This window comes from Anticarsia gemmatalis, chromosome 16 (assembly GCF_050436995.1).
Source record: "Anticarsia gemmatalis isolate Benzon Research Colony breed Stoneville strain chromosome 16, ilAntGemm2 primary, whole genome shotgun sequence".
Lineage (NCBI taxonomy): Eukaryota > Metazoa > Arthropoda > Insecta > Lepidoptera > Erebidae > Anticarsia > Anticarsia gemmatalis.
Genome location: NC_134760.1, coordinates 10,961,130 through 10,977,074, shown reverse-complemented (window position 1 = coordinate 10,977,074; position 15,945 = coordinate 10,961,130). Strand labels below are relative to the sequence as shown.

The following is a 15,945-nucleotide window of genomic DNA, read 5'->3' as shown; positions in this document are numbered from 1 at the left end:
TTTATAAACTTCTATGTTATAGATTTTTTTTTTATTTTGCAAGTACCAAAGACAATTCGTATACATAATGTACTGTTTGGTAAACTATAAACACTAAAATAACTGATTATATATATTTAAAACTAGTTTATATTAAAATTATGTCTAAATATTTTTACCTAATCGGTAACTATGACTAGATTTTACCTTTGGTATTAACATATACCTACTACAGAAATAAATTGCTGCTTTTTTATATTTTTACAACTCTAGCTTGCTTCTATGAGACATTAATTTGATATTGATAATGTTACGGTTATGGTAGTTTGGGTCCAGATATATTAATAACATATTGGTTTCCCACTAAATTCTTATAACCGAAACTGAAACGATTTAACTAACTTAAAAAAATCTTCTAAATCTCTATTATATATTAAGATTTTTTAAGTAAAAACCGGAATAGTTGAGACTGCCCAAAATTATCCCTAACTTTTATTGCAGGTTATTAATTGTGAAAATTCGGTTTAGTTTCGGTTACACTCACTAAACTCTACACAGCACACTGTTCAATATACAATTTTAAACACACTTGAATCACTACACTACTAATAATATATGTACTTAACTACTTATACTAAATTATCCCGTATTTTTTTCAATAACCATTTAAAGATTAAAACAAAGTTAATGAACAAGATCACTATTCGTTAATAAAGAACTGCATGAGTAAGTTGAGAGCTCCGAAGGCGACGATGGCTGCGTAGAACAATGTCTTCCACCACGTGAGGCGGCCGCGCAGTTGTAGGGAACGAACTTGTAACAGGGAGGGGAGGGCGAACACGTGCACCAGACCGCTCACTGCTCCTGTGTATCTGAGAGATAAGATACATATTATATCTATACTAATATTATAAAGCTAAAGAGTTTGTTTGTTTGTTTGATCGCGATAATCTCAGGAACTACTGGTCCGATTTGAAAAATTATTTCAGTGTTAGATAGTCCATTTATCGCGGAAGGCTATAGGCTATATGTCATCACGCTACAATCACTAGGAGCAGAGTAGCAGTAAAAAATGTTACAAAGACGACGAAGATTCTGACCCATTCTCTCTTTTGTGACGCAAGCGAAGTTGCGCGGGTCAGCTAGTACTTAATATTAAGTGAAAATATCCCAGTAGGTACTTCCAGGACTTCCAGCTTCTTCGTGTTATATTAGTAAGACATTCTCTTTCTCTTGTTATCTTCATTATATCCTTGTTATGGTAATATACTAACCATCTTATTCATAATTATAAACACACTATAAACCTATTTTAATTAAAAAGCTGCTATTTATGTTTTCTCTCTTTCATTTCGCTAAGGAGTGAAAGAAACCAAACTCTTTATAAGCCTTTCATAACTTCATATATTTTTATGAATAAGGCGGTAAGTATTTTTAATACGTATTCCCCTTATTGTAATTTACCACGTTGATATAACGATTTGGAGTACTTTTACAGTGAGGTCAGTAAAGCAAGTGGTACAAAAATTCACAGATTATATACCTAAGTAGGCGGAACTTCGAATCCAAAGCAACACATTACTTGGTTTTACAGTGAAGGAAAACATTGCGCGAAAATCTTACAAACCTGAGGGTTCTTTGAAGTTTCCGAAGGGCTACCAAGTTCCAAACTCGCACTTTACTACCATGGTGAACTTAAGGCCTAACCCCTTCCTCAATACGGGAGGACACCCATGCCTAGTAGTGCGACAGCGATGGGCCAAATTAATAATAAGTTTTCTAGTTTTCTTTGTAACTGTAAAGATATATTCTGTATTTTTCTTACCTGATAATAGTTCCTATGCTAGGACAGAAGCAGGCGACAAGCACACACATGGTCATGATACTGAGGTTGATCACGATGGTCAGAGTCCGCGTCTCCTTCAGAGGTAGAAGCAGGATCGCTTCAGTACGTAACATGTAAGCTACGAGGGGGTATACTGTCACCACCTGGGGAATAAAGAATTGTTTATTAATTAGTTTATGTAGTTTTGTTTAAGTGTTTAGGAGGAGCTCGAGGCTTAGTTAACAACAGCCGCGCAGATCGATCTCTGAGGTTAAGCTATGCTTGCTGAGGTTGTTCTGTGGATGGGTGACCATTTTATACATATCGAGTTTCTCCGTGTTTCGGAAGGCACGTGAAATTGTGGGTCCCGGCTGTCATTTTCGAAGATCTTTGACAGTCGTTAACAGTAGTCAGAAGCTTGAAAGTCTGACAACCAGTCTTACTGAAGGGTATCGTGTTATAACCCAGGTATTGGGTTGTGGAGGTGAGACTGGAAGCCGACTCCAACATAGTTTGGAACAAAGGCTAAGCCAATATATAGTTTTAGTTTGAGTTTATACTTTCTAACTTAAATAGAAAAGGAGTTTTAGAAATCCGATTAAGTAGTTAGAATTTCGAGGAAATTGAAACGTTGCAAGTAGTTGATAGAAGGAAAGAATTTACGTATAATACGTAAATTACGCTAAATTAATAACGTACGTACGTAACAGTTCTATAATGCCAGTGGCGTAACTATACCGTTCGATACCCGTGGCAAATTCATGAGATGGACCCCTTCGCCAATATAAAAAACTGAAATGTACGATAAATAAAAAAGATTGAGTTGGGATTTTCCTCTGATCGGGGGCCCTTTCCGGCTGGGGGCCCGTGGCATTTTGCCGACTTGCCACCCTGTAGTTACGCCACTGTATACTGCATGTCAGCAAAGTAAAGTCTAGTACTTACTTGAAATAGTAGTAGAATTCTGGCAACCGCAGTCATTATGTCGTGCATGTCAAAATTGTTCAATATGTTCTGAAAAAAATAGTAATTAAAGCAATACTTTATCTGAATTTTCTAATTAATCAGAATCTTATGACGGAATTATTACAAGATTAAATTTAAGAAAATACTTACATCTTCAATACAAGACTTTGCTAAAGGAAAGCAGATGTAGAACACAGCTCCAACTAGCGTATATGTTACAGTCACCAACAAGAATGCTATCGTTAGATCCCTGCCCTGCAAAAATAAGAACAACGGTTAGAAAACTCCTAAGCGATGCAAGTTTCTAATTGAAAAGGAACAACGTTATGCAGATCTTATAGTGTTATCTCTCTCTCACAGCAGAATTTGGATTGTTTGAAATGTTAGAGCAGGTACTGCGACCGCAAACACGTCTTTACTATTTAATAAACTATTACATGAGTTCTTTAAACAGTTATTAAATTTTGAAAAAATATCTCCAACCCGTATTTGAACGAAACCTGATGAACTCAAGGCCTAGCCTTTTTTTCATTCCAGAAAAAGACGTTTGCCCAGCAGTGGGACCGAGAGTTTTTCTTTAAAACTTCCTTACAATAAGTTAAATAATCACCTTTAATACAAAAAAACCTAAATTGAAATCGCTGCATCCGTACGGGAGTTATGATACCACAAACAGACAGACACGTCAAACTTAAAACGACCCTCTTATTGCGACAGGGGTTAAAAATATCGGTAGTAACTTACATTCTTATCCTGCCTGGCATTATTACTCATGATAGTAATAATAATGTTGTGTATATAGAAGGACAGCGCCAGCATGCCGCTCAGCACGGCCGCGTTACGAACTGGCCGCGTGTCCAGCGGCGGCAGGTGGATCCCCCACGAGTAGCCCTTCACTAGCACGAAGATTAACAGGTACACTACTGATAATGTGCCTGGAGATGAAGAAATAACATTAAAAACCCTTCAGAGCATTTATGAATAGTTTAACCCGCAGATAAATATAGTAATATAGTAAAAGGTATTTATCTACTCATCAGCTCATAAGTATTTTGTGTGGATATTGTAAAAACCTGGTCTTATCTAGATTCTAGCAGACATAAATCGACGCTGAAAACATTTCAAATTACTGCAGTGGAATAGCTCCAGAAATTTCATTTAATCTCCTGTCTTGTAATAGCACTAGGTACAGTCAGCTCCAAAAAAGTAAAGTAGCTGATCATACTCAATCATTCAAAACCTCTGTGTTACGTAACTTTAATAAATAACTGATCAAAATCAGGTAGAATGAGTTAGAATTAAACATTTCAATCAATGGCAAATGTTTTTTTCCATTGAATAATGTGCACCAAAAGATTGAGTATGATCAGCTATTTTTGGAAAATTATGATTTTCCGCGAATGTCTTTGAGGTATAAACAAATTGCTCTTAACAAAAACCATTCGATTTTATTACCCCACTATTTACAGCTGTCGATATTTAAACAATTGACACATATCAAAAAGTAAAACACAGCAATTTAAATAAAAAAACAAGCAACTTACCCAAAGAATTAAACTTGGTGAAGAACGATACATTTCTGAAGTTGAGCAGCGGGAACACGATGAGTGCGACGTACATAGGCACGGTGGAGTGTAGCCCCCAGTACGGAGACACCTCCTCCACCGGCTCGGCGAGGAGGAGGGACTGGTTCACGTGACGAGGACAGAGGAGTGTCATGTTGTACTCTGTCGTGTTGGATGAGTGCAAGTCTGTGGGAGACAGATTAGTTTACTGTTATCTATACTAATATTATAAAGCTGAAGAGTTTGTTTGTTTGTTTTAACGCACTGATCTCTGGAATTGGAAAATTCTTTCAGTGTTAGATAGTCCATTTATCGAGGACGGCTATAGACTATATATCATCACGCTACGACCAATAGGAGCAGAGTACCAATAAAAAATGTTACAAAAATTTTGACCCATTCTCTCTTATGTGACGCAAGCGAAGTTGCGCGTGTCCGGTAGTGAAATATAAGAGGATAGAGGTTTTAAACATGTTTTGCCAGTAAAATTGTGAAAAAGATTATTTAGAGAATAGGTTTAACTTGCTGTAATGAGAATCTAAAGGTTTCAAAACATTTTTGCTAGTAAACATGTGCCAGGAATTATTTTAAGGAATCTATTAGACGCCTACAGCTTCTAGCCTAGTTCTTAGTACTTTTGACTCTGTTTCATGCTAAGTTTCCTAGAATTGGCATTAAACTTTTCAACTAAGTATGTTATTTTATCCAATAACAATTGTTGATATTTGACCTTAATTAATCAATAATTTTACTGAATGAGTATATATATTGGCTGCCAGCAAAAGCTTACGACAGCGAATTTCTTTTACTTCAGAGTTTAGCTGTGTAAATGCCAGCTAAGAAATGTTAATCCATAGCATTTAGGCTCTATAGAGCTTTATAGTAAAACAAGTGTATTACCGACAAAATAATTGACGGTGAAGTAAAGGAAGTTGGTGATGAGTATCCAGTAGACGATGTTGGCGCCGAGCAGCACCAGCAGACTGAACATGTGCGCCAGCACCTCCGCCCAGCGCCCCAGCAGCGTCCGACATAGTGCAGGCACTTCGCAACTATCACTGCCTGAAGGAATTTCATGTTTTATGGTAATGGATAAAAAGTATGGTGGTGATGGAATAGAAAATTACTTTAAATGATAACATTAATAAAAAATTCTGGAGGTCTTTCAGAGGTTTTTGTATAACCTGAATGTGTCACTGTAATCGCGCGGAATTTTGTTATGTATTCTTCGATTTTAATTACATAATATTCAGTCATCAGTTTTCTTCGAATTGATAGTACTTACCTATAGTAAAAATTGGCAATTTTATTGAACAAAGGGTTCCTGGATAGCCTAGCGACCATGATACCTGCGATTTATAAACGCTTTCTAGTTTCCACACCAAGAACAATTCTAAAATCTTTTCAGGTAACTGACTGACTGGACTGTATCAACAGTCTCACCAAAGTACTCTAAAAAGTATTAAATAAAGAAATGTAACTCCTCACCATGATGTTTGTTCACCCTGAGCAGCACGTACGCAGTGTACAGACACAAGGCTGCCATGAACGCCACGAGGATGAGCGCGGCCGGCAGACCAGCGCGCTCCACGCCCCACGCCATCGTCAGCAGCGACGAACCCATTATTGTGTTCCATACTGAGAAACTGGACAACAGGACAATATTATAATGTAAGTTTGAGCTAAAACGTTTGAAGTTTGCAGTAAATTCAAGAATTTCTAAAGATAGTTCTGATAATAATCTAAATCAAAAATCAAAATTTTATTTTTGTAAAGGTATGTACAATCAGTATTCTGATGATTTTCCGAGTTTTCGGTCATTTGGCAACTATACGAACTAGACAGCACAGGGCACATTAATGTATTAGATTACCTTTCGAATCAAACATTTAAATGTAATGTAAGCTAACTAGTTGTATGTTATTGTATGATCAAATAAATTTAAATACTTACATAGTAACTAGAGAGCTTTGTTTAGGTCTTTCAGGTTTCAGAGACTTTTCTAATTTGGTGTACGTTGACAAGATTGCACTCGCTGTTAGTTCTGCTGGACCCTGCAAAGATTAAGAGCAAATTAGTTTATACGTATAACACACGACTGAAGGTAGGATAAAAGGAAAGACACTACTGATATCTACGAAACCAATACAACAATTTGCGGAAAACATGGCAGAGAGATTTATGGTAGAGTAGTGAGTACGCTAGACTCAAGCGGCTAGAGAAATTATCACTTCTGGGTTAATGCAGGATAATAATTGCCCAGCTCTTTTGATGTCATCAAACCACCTTATGGTAGAGAGTTTGCCAAATTGGTATTAATTTTAAAACAAACATAAATTACGTACAGTATGAACAGCACTTTTCACAGCGTTTATATCGAAAGGCAATGCATTTTTAAACTAAATTTGGCAGCGAGAGGTAGTTTTCATTTTCACTATACGACGCCATTCTGCGGCCGAAAAATCAGTCACTCATTAGACATAGTTTCCATAGCAATTTGTACAAAAACGTGACTTTTTAGTCACGTTGTGCACACGCGGAGATTATACAATGACTCTGAATACCGCTGATAATTACAGCTGAGGCCTTTGACCACGACTACGAAACGTTAATGATGAAACTAATTATAACAAGTTAGTCTTTGTTACCGTGCCGCCAAGAAATTGTGACGTTGCTCTGATTGTTACAGGAATTAATAAATTTTGATCGTCGAGATAGATTTTATTGGTTTTTTTTGCAAACATTTGCTAAAAATTTGTAATTATGTACTTACTTATTGTTAACTGGGCTGGGCCGTAAACGTTACGTCAATCACTTATACCTACGTATAATAACTAGATATAAAGAGATAATAAATAGTTCCGTAATGAAATTATTAGATAACAAAAAATGTGAGATAACTTAGTTGCAATTTTTAAATTTCGAACTAGCTTCGTTTTTTTCAACTGCTATTTTTTTTTTATTGCCCTATGGTACAGTTATATTCAAGAAGGCTTTAATCTAAGACAAATTTATTTGGAAAAAATAGATAATGTAATTATTTCAAAGATTTGTCTATGGACAAAATATTAACATTAAGGCAGGTTCTAAATTTAGATAAATGCGTATCACCGAATGCGTAATGCGTATTGTGGTCACTAAATAAGTCCATCTAATTCAGTCAAGGATACTACGTCTGATAAAGTATTGCAGTATTGACTGGGTGGCCCATCTATTATCTGGAGACAGCCGGCATGTTTTGACTGCTCATTATAGTAATTAAAGACTCATAAATTAAAACATTATTTCGAAGAGTATCTAGAATTTGGACCATAATAACTAACTACCTATAGACCCGAAATTTGTTTTTTCTTTCATTTCAACATGCTGATCATTTCGATAAACAATATTTTTCAATTGTGTCTGGTCTACAGGCAGTGAAAGGGTAGACCTTAATATTTAATAAATATTACCGACTAAGTATTAGGTACCTTAGTCCCCAACCCGCACTTGGCACGCGTGATCGACTCTAGGCCTAGCTCTATTTTTACGTGAGGAGTCCCTTGTGCAGCACTGGGACAGTGAAAGTTAGTGACGTCATCGAACAAAACACGGGGCTACCCACGTTTCGTAATTTTTTTATCGGAAAAATAAATATCTACAGACTATAAACTATAACTTTGTTTAACAAGATAAATCTCAAGATATTGACCTCTGTGCCTCACAAATTCGCTATCTGTATCGCAATGGATGCCAAACATACAAGTAGGCAGTTATTTCTAACTAGCTGACCCGCGCAACTTCGCTTGCGTCACATAAGAGAGAATGGGTCAGAATTTTCCACGTTTTTGTAACGCTTTTTACTATTACTCTGCTCCTATTGGCCATAGCGTGATGATACAAAATATGCTTTTTTTTCACGAAAAATATTCTCAAAATTATTTATATCTCTTAATATATGTAACGAAGTTGCGCTAAGGCATATCCGTCATTTAAACAGTTGCCATGACAACGGAATTTTGTTAATTCAATGTCATTATAATATTGATTATTCGGGACTTCGTTCGTTACCTGAATTTTCCCGGGAAATGCGTCATTTTCCCGGGTAAAAAGTAGCCTATGTCCTTTCTCGAGTATCAAAATATCTCCATACCAAATTTCATGCAAATTGGTTCAGTAGTTTAGGCGTGATTGAGTAGCAGACAGACAGACAGACAGACAGACAGAGTTACTTTCGCATTTATAATATTAGTATGGATTTGTTACGTAATCAATGAATATGTTTTCATGATCGACCTACTGCGCATATTATAGGTGCAAGGTCGACTTGATGATGAAAATCACACTGTAATTATGAAAATTTATTTATTAATATTCAGGTTTAAGTTAGAGACAAAATTTAAGAGTAAATCAGTGCCAGAAGACCGTAGTTTATTTTAAAAGCAGTAGTCAGTTTGGCAGAAGCTAGTCTAAACCTAGTTGTTAAAAGTGCGAAGTGTAAGTACATATTAATATGCCAATACTGTAGATTTTCAATCTAATTCAACAGTCATGTAGTCATTAGAATTACTGTTTATTGGAAATACCACAAAAGTGAATGAAAAAAAAACAAAGAACGAAGAATATTAATATTGTTATTTACTATCGAATTTTGTATGTCCCTGCATTCTTAGCAAATAAAGATCTATTCTATTATATTATATTCACGCGAACGATTGACAAAATCTGAGCGTTTAAACGACAGTTATTACCCAGGACTTGTATAAGTAGTTTTAAAAGCCTATTCAGTAGCTATGACGCAAGCCGTCAAATAATACAAAAGATATGTAATAAATATGATAGCCGAATGTTACCTAAGTGTAAGTTTATTACCCTGAATCATTATTTAACAATTATTATTGAAGTGATAATAAATAAACAATACATTCACTAAGATATGATAACAGTGTTACCGGTAACTATACAAAATATCAAGAATAAACACGAGTATTCAAATATAAAGTACAATGACTATACACTTCTTCTTCTTATCGTATGGTTAGTGGTCAACCTAGTGTCAAAGTTGTTCAAGCCGCCCGAAGGCCTTTGACGAGGCTTAACGACTGTTATCTTTATCGACAACAACCGGGACCGACTTTTTACGTGCCCTCCGAAGCACGGAGACGCCCAGTTCAAATACCACTATGCGGTCACCCATCTATGGAATGACCGCGCCAACGGTTGCTTCACCCACAGATCGTTTACCGACCGGTGAGCGCAACTGGCTATGGGCGCCTCAAATTAATTTCTCTTCAAATTACTATACACTAATTTGAAGAGAATAAAGTGAAGTTTTTTTTTGTCGGCTTGTAAGTTTTTACCCGAATGCGCTAAGGAGGCTGCGCGTAAAGGAGGGTAATGCGTTTTTTATGTTTTTGTTTGTGTGTCTTAGTTTCAGCGTGTTAATAAAGTCCAACTTGCATGCATTAAGCTTTTTCCTTACAAGATCAATCACTTTGTAATTTATGACAAAAAATAACATTTTTTAAAGAAGTAGTAGGTAAGTATAATATCCGGTATTTATTAGCACCTAGATTTTGAAAAAAAGTTGTTATGCCGCGTCCGCACGTTTGGCACTTGCCGCAAACTCCAAACCTCTACAAACGTTTGGCTTGATATAGGGAATCAAACATCGCTATCCACACGCTTGCGAGTGAGTTAGTATGTTCTGAAGTGGCAAGCATAACGGACGTGATGGATATTGAGGTTATAATAGCCATAACATTTGGTTTAAGTTAATTTTATTGATAAGAAAAGAAAAAAAAACTACTAACGATCAATATTCTATAATATGCGATCATTTCAAATGCCCTCGGCGTCGGAAGATTGGCTCAATATAGAAAGAGAATTAAGTCTGCTCGCCTCCAGTACACAAACCAAACTGAGCGCGCACCAACATGTGGATGCGTCGCAAGCGCTTGCGGCAAATTTCCTTTGATTTGTGTCAAAAAACCGACACTCGATCGGAACGGCTACAAATGCTTGCAAACCTTCACAAACCATGGCAAGCACTCTATCCACACGTTTGAATTTGTGGGCACTTGTTGAGGTTTGGCAAGCGTGCGGACGCGGCATTACGAACAAAACAAATGAGGTAGGTAGTACTTACTAAAGAGTCCAGGCTGTCTCTGCTCAGTGTCTTGTATGTATTGGTGGGTGCTGCGCCCCCCAGCAGGGGCGAAGCCTCCGCGCGGCTCATGGCGCTGCAGTAGCTGTGGTTCGTGCTTATGCTCGGCGAGTAGTACCTGAAGCGTTTTAGGTTTGATAATATAATATAGGGTAGGGAGTTTGATAATATATAATCGGTTTAAGTAAAAAAAGTCATATTTTTCTGTAGCTTAAAGTCAGTAATAATATTATTGTGCCGTATAAATAGATAAAGATCGAAAGTTCTGATAAATAAATAAAATAGTAGGTATTCGAGAAGTTCACATTTCAGTTTAATGCTCGACTCTGGAATCGAACAAAGGACAGTAAAAATTCAGCTTTTAGGGGGAAAATTCTACTTAAAATTCACTCACTTGTGCTTTTTATAACGTCTCCTTCGTTCATCACAGTATTCACAATCAGTATAGTCAGAACACGCACTCCCGAATATCCTACGAACACACAAATATATTTAAAAAAAACTCTGAATTATAATAAAAAAATCCTTATGTAACTTTATTAAAATAAATAACAACACCTAGATTAAAAAGATATTAGGCCGAATAAAGATCTTCACCTTTTAAAAAAATTATGACTGTCAAATGAGCTGTAATTTTTTTTTTGCCGCGCTTTTATTTATTTCGATGAAAAGTTGTAAAGCAGCGGTTATCCGCGCTAGTCCGGCACTTGTCGTCAAGTGTGTGAGCTATCTGAATTCGTATTATTATTACATGTCGCAGTTTTTATCTGTACGCATCTACCACAGGGTGGTGCCGGCTTATTTTATAACTTGATAAGCTTTGAAGATTTTAATATTTTTGTTTTTGTAATTTTTGTTTAGATTGCTGACAAACTTAGATTTTGTGTTAAAGAACACAAAAAAAGAATCATATGTAATGGAATTTCTTAATTGATAAATCACTAATTAATAATACAATTTTGTTCAGATTACGAACAACAGTACCTACATATTATAGCCTGTCTCTCAAAGCCAGATATTTTGTCAAGTCAAGAATCTAAACTTATCTACTCTTCACCGAAACTCTAGACTATATTTATGACCATTCAAGACTTTCCTTAATATTCGTTTTTAAATAGCCTATAATTATTGGTTTAAGTATTTATCCGTAAGTTATGAAACATGCACTAAATCTCGCAGATCATTCGATCTACTCGGCCCTGACACCTTTATTGTGTTGATAAGATAATTGTAATTAATTTGCAAATAACACGAGATTTTTCGTACTAAGATTAACGTATACAGTGAGAATTATTTAATCGTCGGCTAGCGGGTGGTCTCAAAACCAACATAACAACTCCTTCGCTCGGGAGTTAACCGTTGCCCAGCAGTCAGATAGTAATTAGAAAAAAAAACTCCTATTCGTGCTTCAACTTTTTTACAGTATATAAAGTCATTAACCTATGTTTTACCAGGGAATCTTATGAAAGAACTTTCATCAATTTCCCTTCTTTCCGAAAAAGATCGGTAGCCAGGAAAATAGTAAATCAAATGAGCTTTTCAGCCTGTATAAGCACCAATATTGTGCGTGTCCATTACATAATATAAAACGAAGTACTTATATAATGTTTACGTTGGCAACAGGCGTAACAAGAAACACTATCTCAATGAACTGTTGTACTCGACCGTAAAAAACATTGATGTTATGTCATAGATGGTTCTAATCATAACCCACACGTATCCGGAAAAGCTTGTCGAAGATAATTTAAAAATAAATAAGGTAAAACTACTAATAAATTTGAAGACGATCTTCTGAAACAAATAGGGGAAAATAATAATTTTAATTATTTTTGTAATTACCCATTAATATAGTAGTATAGGATCTTTTCAAGTACCTATTGTTAAATTAACTAGATTTTTTTATACATACCTAATATACCTATTCAATCGAAAAATTGTCTCTCACACGATCATTAACGTACTTAATTATTTACATTAGCAAAATGACAGAAGTTCAAGTTTTAAGTTTCATCGTTCTTTAGTAATCAAAAATACGACGTAATTTGCAACAGATACGCAACAATGTACGCAAGTTTATTATCAAGAGCAATTCAATATAATATTCGCCGATATACATTTACTACAGATTCAATAACATTGAAAGATATTTGTTTGATAAACCCCTTATTCCTAAGTACTGTGTTTGTAAATTTCATGTTTTTATAAACAATTTACTTTAACTTAGTAGCGTGCTAATAACTTTAACAGTCTAGTGCGTAGCGCGCGTAGCAATAGAGCGGTGGGTAGCGGTCTACGACGTCGTAGACATAGCTACGTGACTATGATAAAGCGTAGAAGATTTTAACTTTCTTTTGGTTAACCTAAATACCTGTGTAAAATAATCAAACTTGGTTTTAGCATCTTAATATATAAGAACGAAATAAATATTGTACTACGTACTTAACTTTCTCCCACTACAGAGTGATGAATCCTTGAAATTATTATAATCGGCAACTAGCCTCCTAAACAGAGATTACCTTAATATATTTTTGTTAATGAACATTTATTTTTTTTCAATTCGAAAAAATAAAATACTCCGTTTATCCGAATTGCATAAACAATCAATTAATAAGATGAACTGACATCGCGTCGCGCGTCACTTATCACAGCAGTTATCAAGGCTGTCTGTGTTCGCAACGATCTGCCTTGATCCCATAGTAAGTATATCGTGATTCATTCCTTTACCCTTTTGATCCTGAATCCCTAATCACTAGCATTATTTGCGCATTATATAAACTCCTTGTTTAAACAAAACATAACAAAAATAATCTATTTTAAAATAATACGCAATTTTATGTTCGTTGTCTATTGTAATTCAGTCTTAGAAGTTTAATTGTCGTTAAAATATTAACAAAGTATCTAATTCAAGTAAATTCAGATTTTTTTATTAAGCAAATAGTGTGGTGTTTTGGTTGATAAACTGATTATATTATATCATAGCACCTTTTTAATAAACTATTGAATTAACTGGCTATGCATTCTGAAAAAAATGGTAAAACGCCATTAAATATTATTTTTTTGTTTCGTTTTTTAATAACTAAATGGCATTAAATTTAGTGCTTTTGTACCATGGCGGCCTGAATTAATTACATAAACAAAATAAAGCCGTCTTAAGATAAATTAAATCACTTTTTAAATATTTTTTAGGCCCAAATGCTTGCTTGTACACCAAACTACAGAGCTGTTACGAAATGAAACTAAAGAACTGTTACTGTACAGAATGTTATGAAAAGTTTGCCGGGTTATATAGGTAAGCCGTAACACCGAAGTAAATATTTTTTATTCAAATTCCGGGTCGGGTCATGCACGGAAACAAGTTTATTAATAAATATTGACATATATTTGACGTATTACGATAAGGACTTTCATCTGGATTTATGATGTTGTAAATATAGCAACAATGTGAAGGGTCGCGGCTGACGAAATAATTATCATAGTTTCGTCATCCCTTGTAAACAAATATTAATTACCTATATCCATTAGTATTATTTACTTGTTGATATCTAATACTAGCGTAATAAGGGTCGTGGACAAATATTGGGGAACCCTGTTAATTACGCACAGGTCTATAAGGAAAAAGATAAAAAAGAAATCAGGCACGTAGGTAAATAACATATGCATACATAATAACCGGCAATTTTTCCACAGAGGTAGGCACCTTTCCTTGTAGACCTTTTTACGCAAAACACTGGATAAGTGAGGTAGATTATACTTTAGCCTTTTACTTTATACATATTTGACAAAAAATTTAAGAAACAAAGCAAGTTGTGCTTTGTTCATTATCTAATCATTTTTGACATAATTTAATAAAAACTTTTAAATTTAATTTTATCTTAAATCTCGATTATATGACACACGATATCTGGGAAATCTTTTTACTTTACATAGGTATGTATGGCCTGTGAGATCCTGACTCTTATAGAGGAGAGAAAGCGGACTTCTACCATAATAAGGACAGATAATATTTTAAATTACACATGTTTCAAAATATTTTTCATTATTTCTTTATCAACTGTATTGCGTGTCTGTTCGTGGGGCCCTCAACCCAGCAGACACAACAGGCGGTCAGCTGTCATTTTATCATCAAGTAAGTACAAAAATAAAAGTAAATCATTTATTTATTTTGTGTTATTTAAACATTTAGCCCGAGTTTCACCATGTCTGATTACTTAAGCAATGTAACTTTATCTATTGGATAGGTAATCCAAAACTTATCAACAGACAATGAAATAAGTAGTAACTGATCTAACTTAGAAAGTAAAAATCTATAAAAGATCATAGATCCACCACACTCTGCCCTACAAATATAGGAATAATAGGTATAAGTTTCTGGAGGACTGCATGGCAACTTACATAAAATTGGTGTTGTACTTTTAAAAATGCGCGCGTTTTTTGGGCCCTTTGGTTATAAGATTTGCTTCTCAGTTCTAGTTATGTGACATTTTCTAGATGATTGCAGAAGTTAAACTAATTATAATAATTATTATTGCGCACGCGTCACGACACGAGCGTAATTTGATAAATATATTGATAAGTGTCATACGTAACTTATTTATAGTTAAGTTATGATATTAATACCCAATGATAATTTATTTTTTTAACATATAATAACGAAGAAAAATTAAACTTCTTATTAATTTCTGAATTGAAAAACATTTACATTTACACTGTGTAGATCTGTGTAAAATATATGATAACTTAAATATTAACACTAACGGCTAAAAAATGTACCAACTAGGTACAGTTAAAATTAGGCAGAGTTTTTGACAATATTTTTGTACATAGGTACTTTACGCAAAATTTTGACACTAAATTACAGGTCAGTCAACCAAGAAGTTTAAAGTAGGTATCTATACCTATAACTTTAAACGAATTTAAAACATAAATCAATGCATTTTGAACATGAAAATACTATTTTACAGTGAAAATGTCAACTTACTCAAAACTATCCACGGACTGAAACGAGCTGGCTGCCGAGTCGTTTTCCCTTCCCGTCGGTATTTTATCCAGGAATCTCATAACTACGTGAATTTCGTCAGTATAAGATTAACACGCTGCCGCCGAGGCCTGAGTTCAAACCACGATTGATAGATAACAAAATATTTTAATGAAGTTTCACTCTTTCATGACGCTGGTAAATGTAGGTATAGTTTATAATCTAAGTTCGTTTGATGCGTTTGCAAGTTGAATTGCATTGTGATTTGTGAATGATCTATTTGTGTTTCATCATTCGGTAACTTGTGCCATTTGATAATGCTTTGTTCTATTTGCTATACCAAGAGCACTTTAGCTTTTACTTAATTTCAAGAGTTTTTAATCTAAAACACTCGCTCGGTCATAGAATGTCGGAAATTTTCTTTATATTTATTTTATTTACTAAAAATATATGGATGCGAGAGCTCTTTCATATCTGCCTAACCTAAAGA

General features: G+C 34.8%; 1 protein-coding gene across 2 annotated transcripts; it reads right to left on the bottom strand.

Moving 5' to 3' along the window:
- Positions 1 to 47: 47 nt before the first annotated feature.
- Positions 48 to 15,598, bottom strand: LOC142979305 (sodium-coupled neutral amino acid transporter 9 homolog). Of its 2 annotated transcripts, none has more exons than XM_076124151.1 (12): positions 15,459 to 15,598; positions 10,875 to 10,952; positions 10,463 to 10,598; positions 6,289 to 6,389; positions 5,824 to 5,981; positions 5,236 to 5,397; positions 4,315 to 4,521; positions 3,515 to 3,705; positions 2,921 to 3,025; positions 2,750 to 2,818; positions 1,805 to 1,968; positions 48 to 851 (listed from the first exon to the last, which is right to left on the bottom strand). In XM_076124151.1, exons 1-12 carry the CDS (start codon positions 15,536 to 15,538, stop codon positions 680 to 682), a joined length of 1,623 nt encoding a protein of 540 aa, XP_075980266.1. In that variant the 5' UTR covers positions 15,539 to 15,598; the 3' UTR covers positions 48 to 679. The 2 variants fall into 2 exon arrangements, with proteins under 2 accessions (XP_075980266.1, XP_075980267.1); XM_076124152.1 differs by lacking the exon at positions 15,459 to 15,598 and adding an exon at positions 11,078 to 11,244.
- Positions 15,599 to 15,945: the final 347 nt, after the last annotated feature.

Coding starts and splice junctions, on each gene's coding strand:
- LOC142979305 (XM_076124151.1), bottom strand. CDS start 15,538: ATGAGATTCCTGGATAAAATACCGACGGGAAGGGAAAACGACTCGGCA. Junction 10,953..15,458: donor CAGTCCGTGGATAGTTTTGA/GTAAGTTGACAT, acceptor GTGTGTTCGTAG/GATATTCGGGAGTGCGTGTT. Junction 5,982..6,288: donor CAAAGCTCTCTAGTTACTAT/GTAAGTATTTAA, acceptor CCTGTTGTCCAG/TTTCTCAGTATGGAACACAA.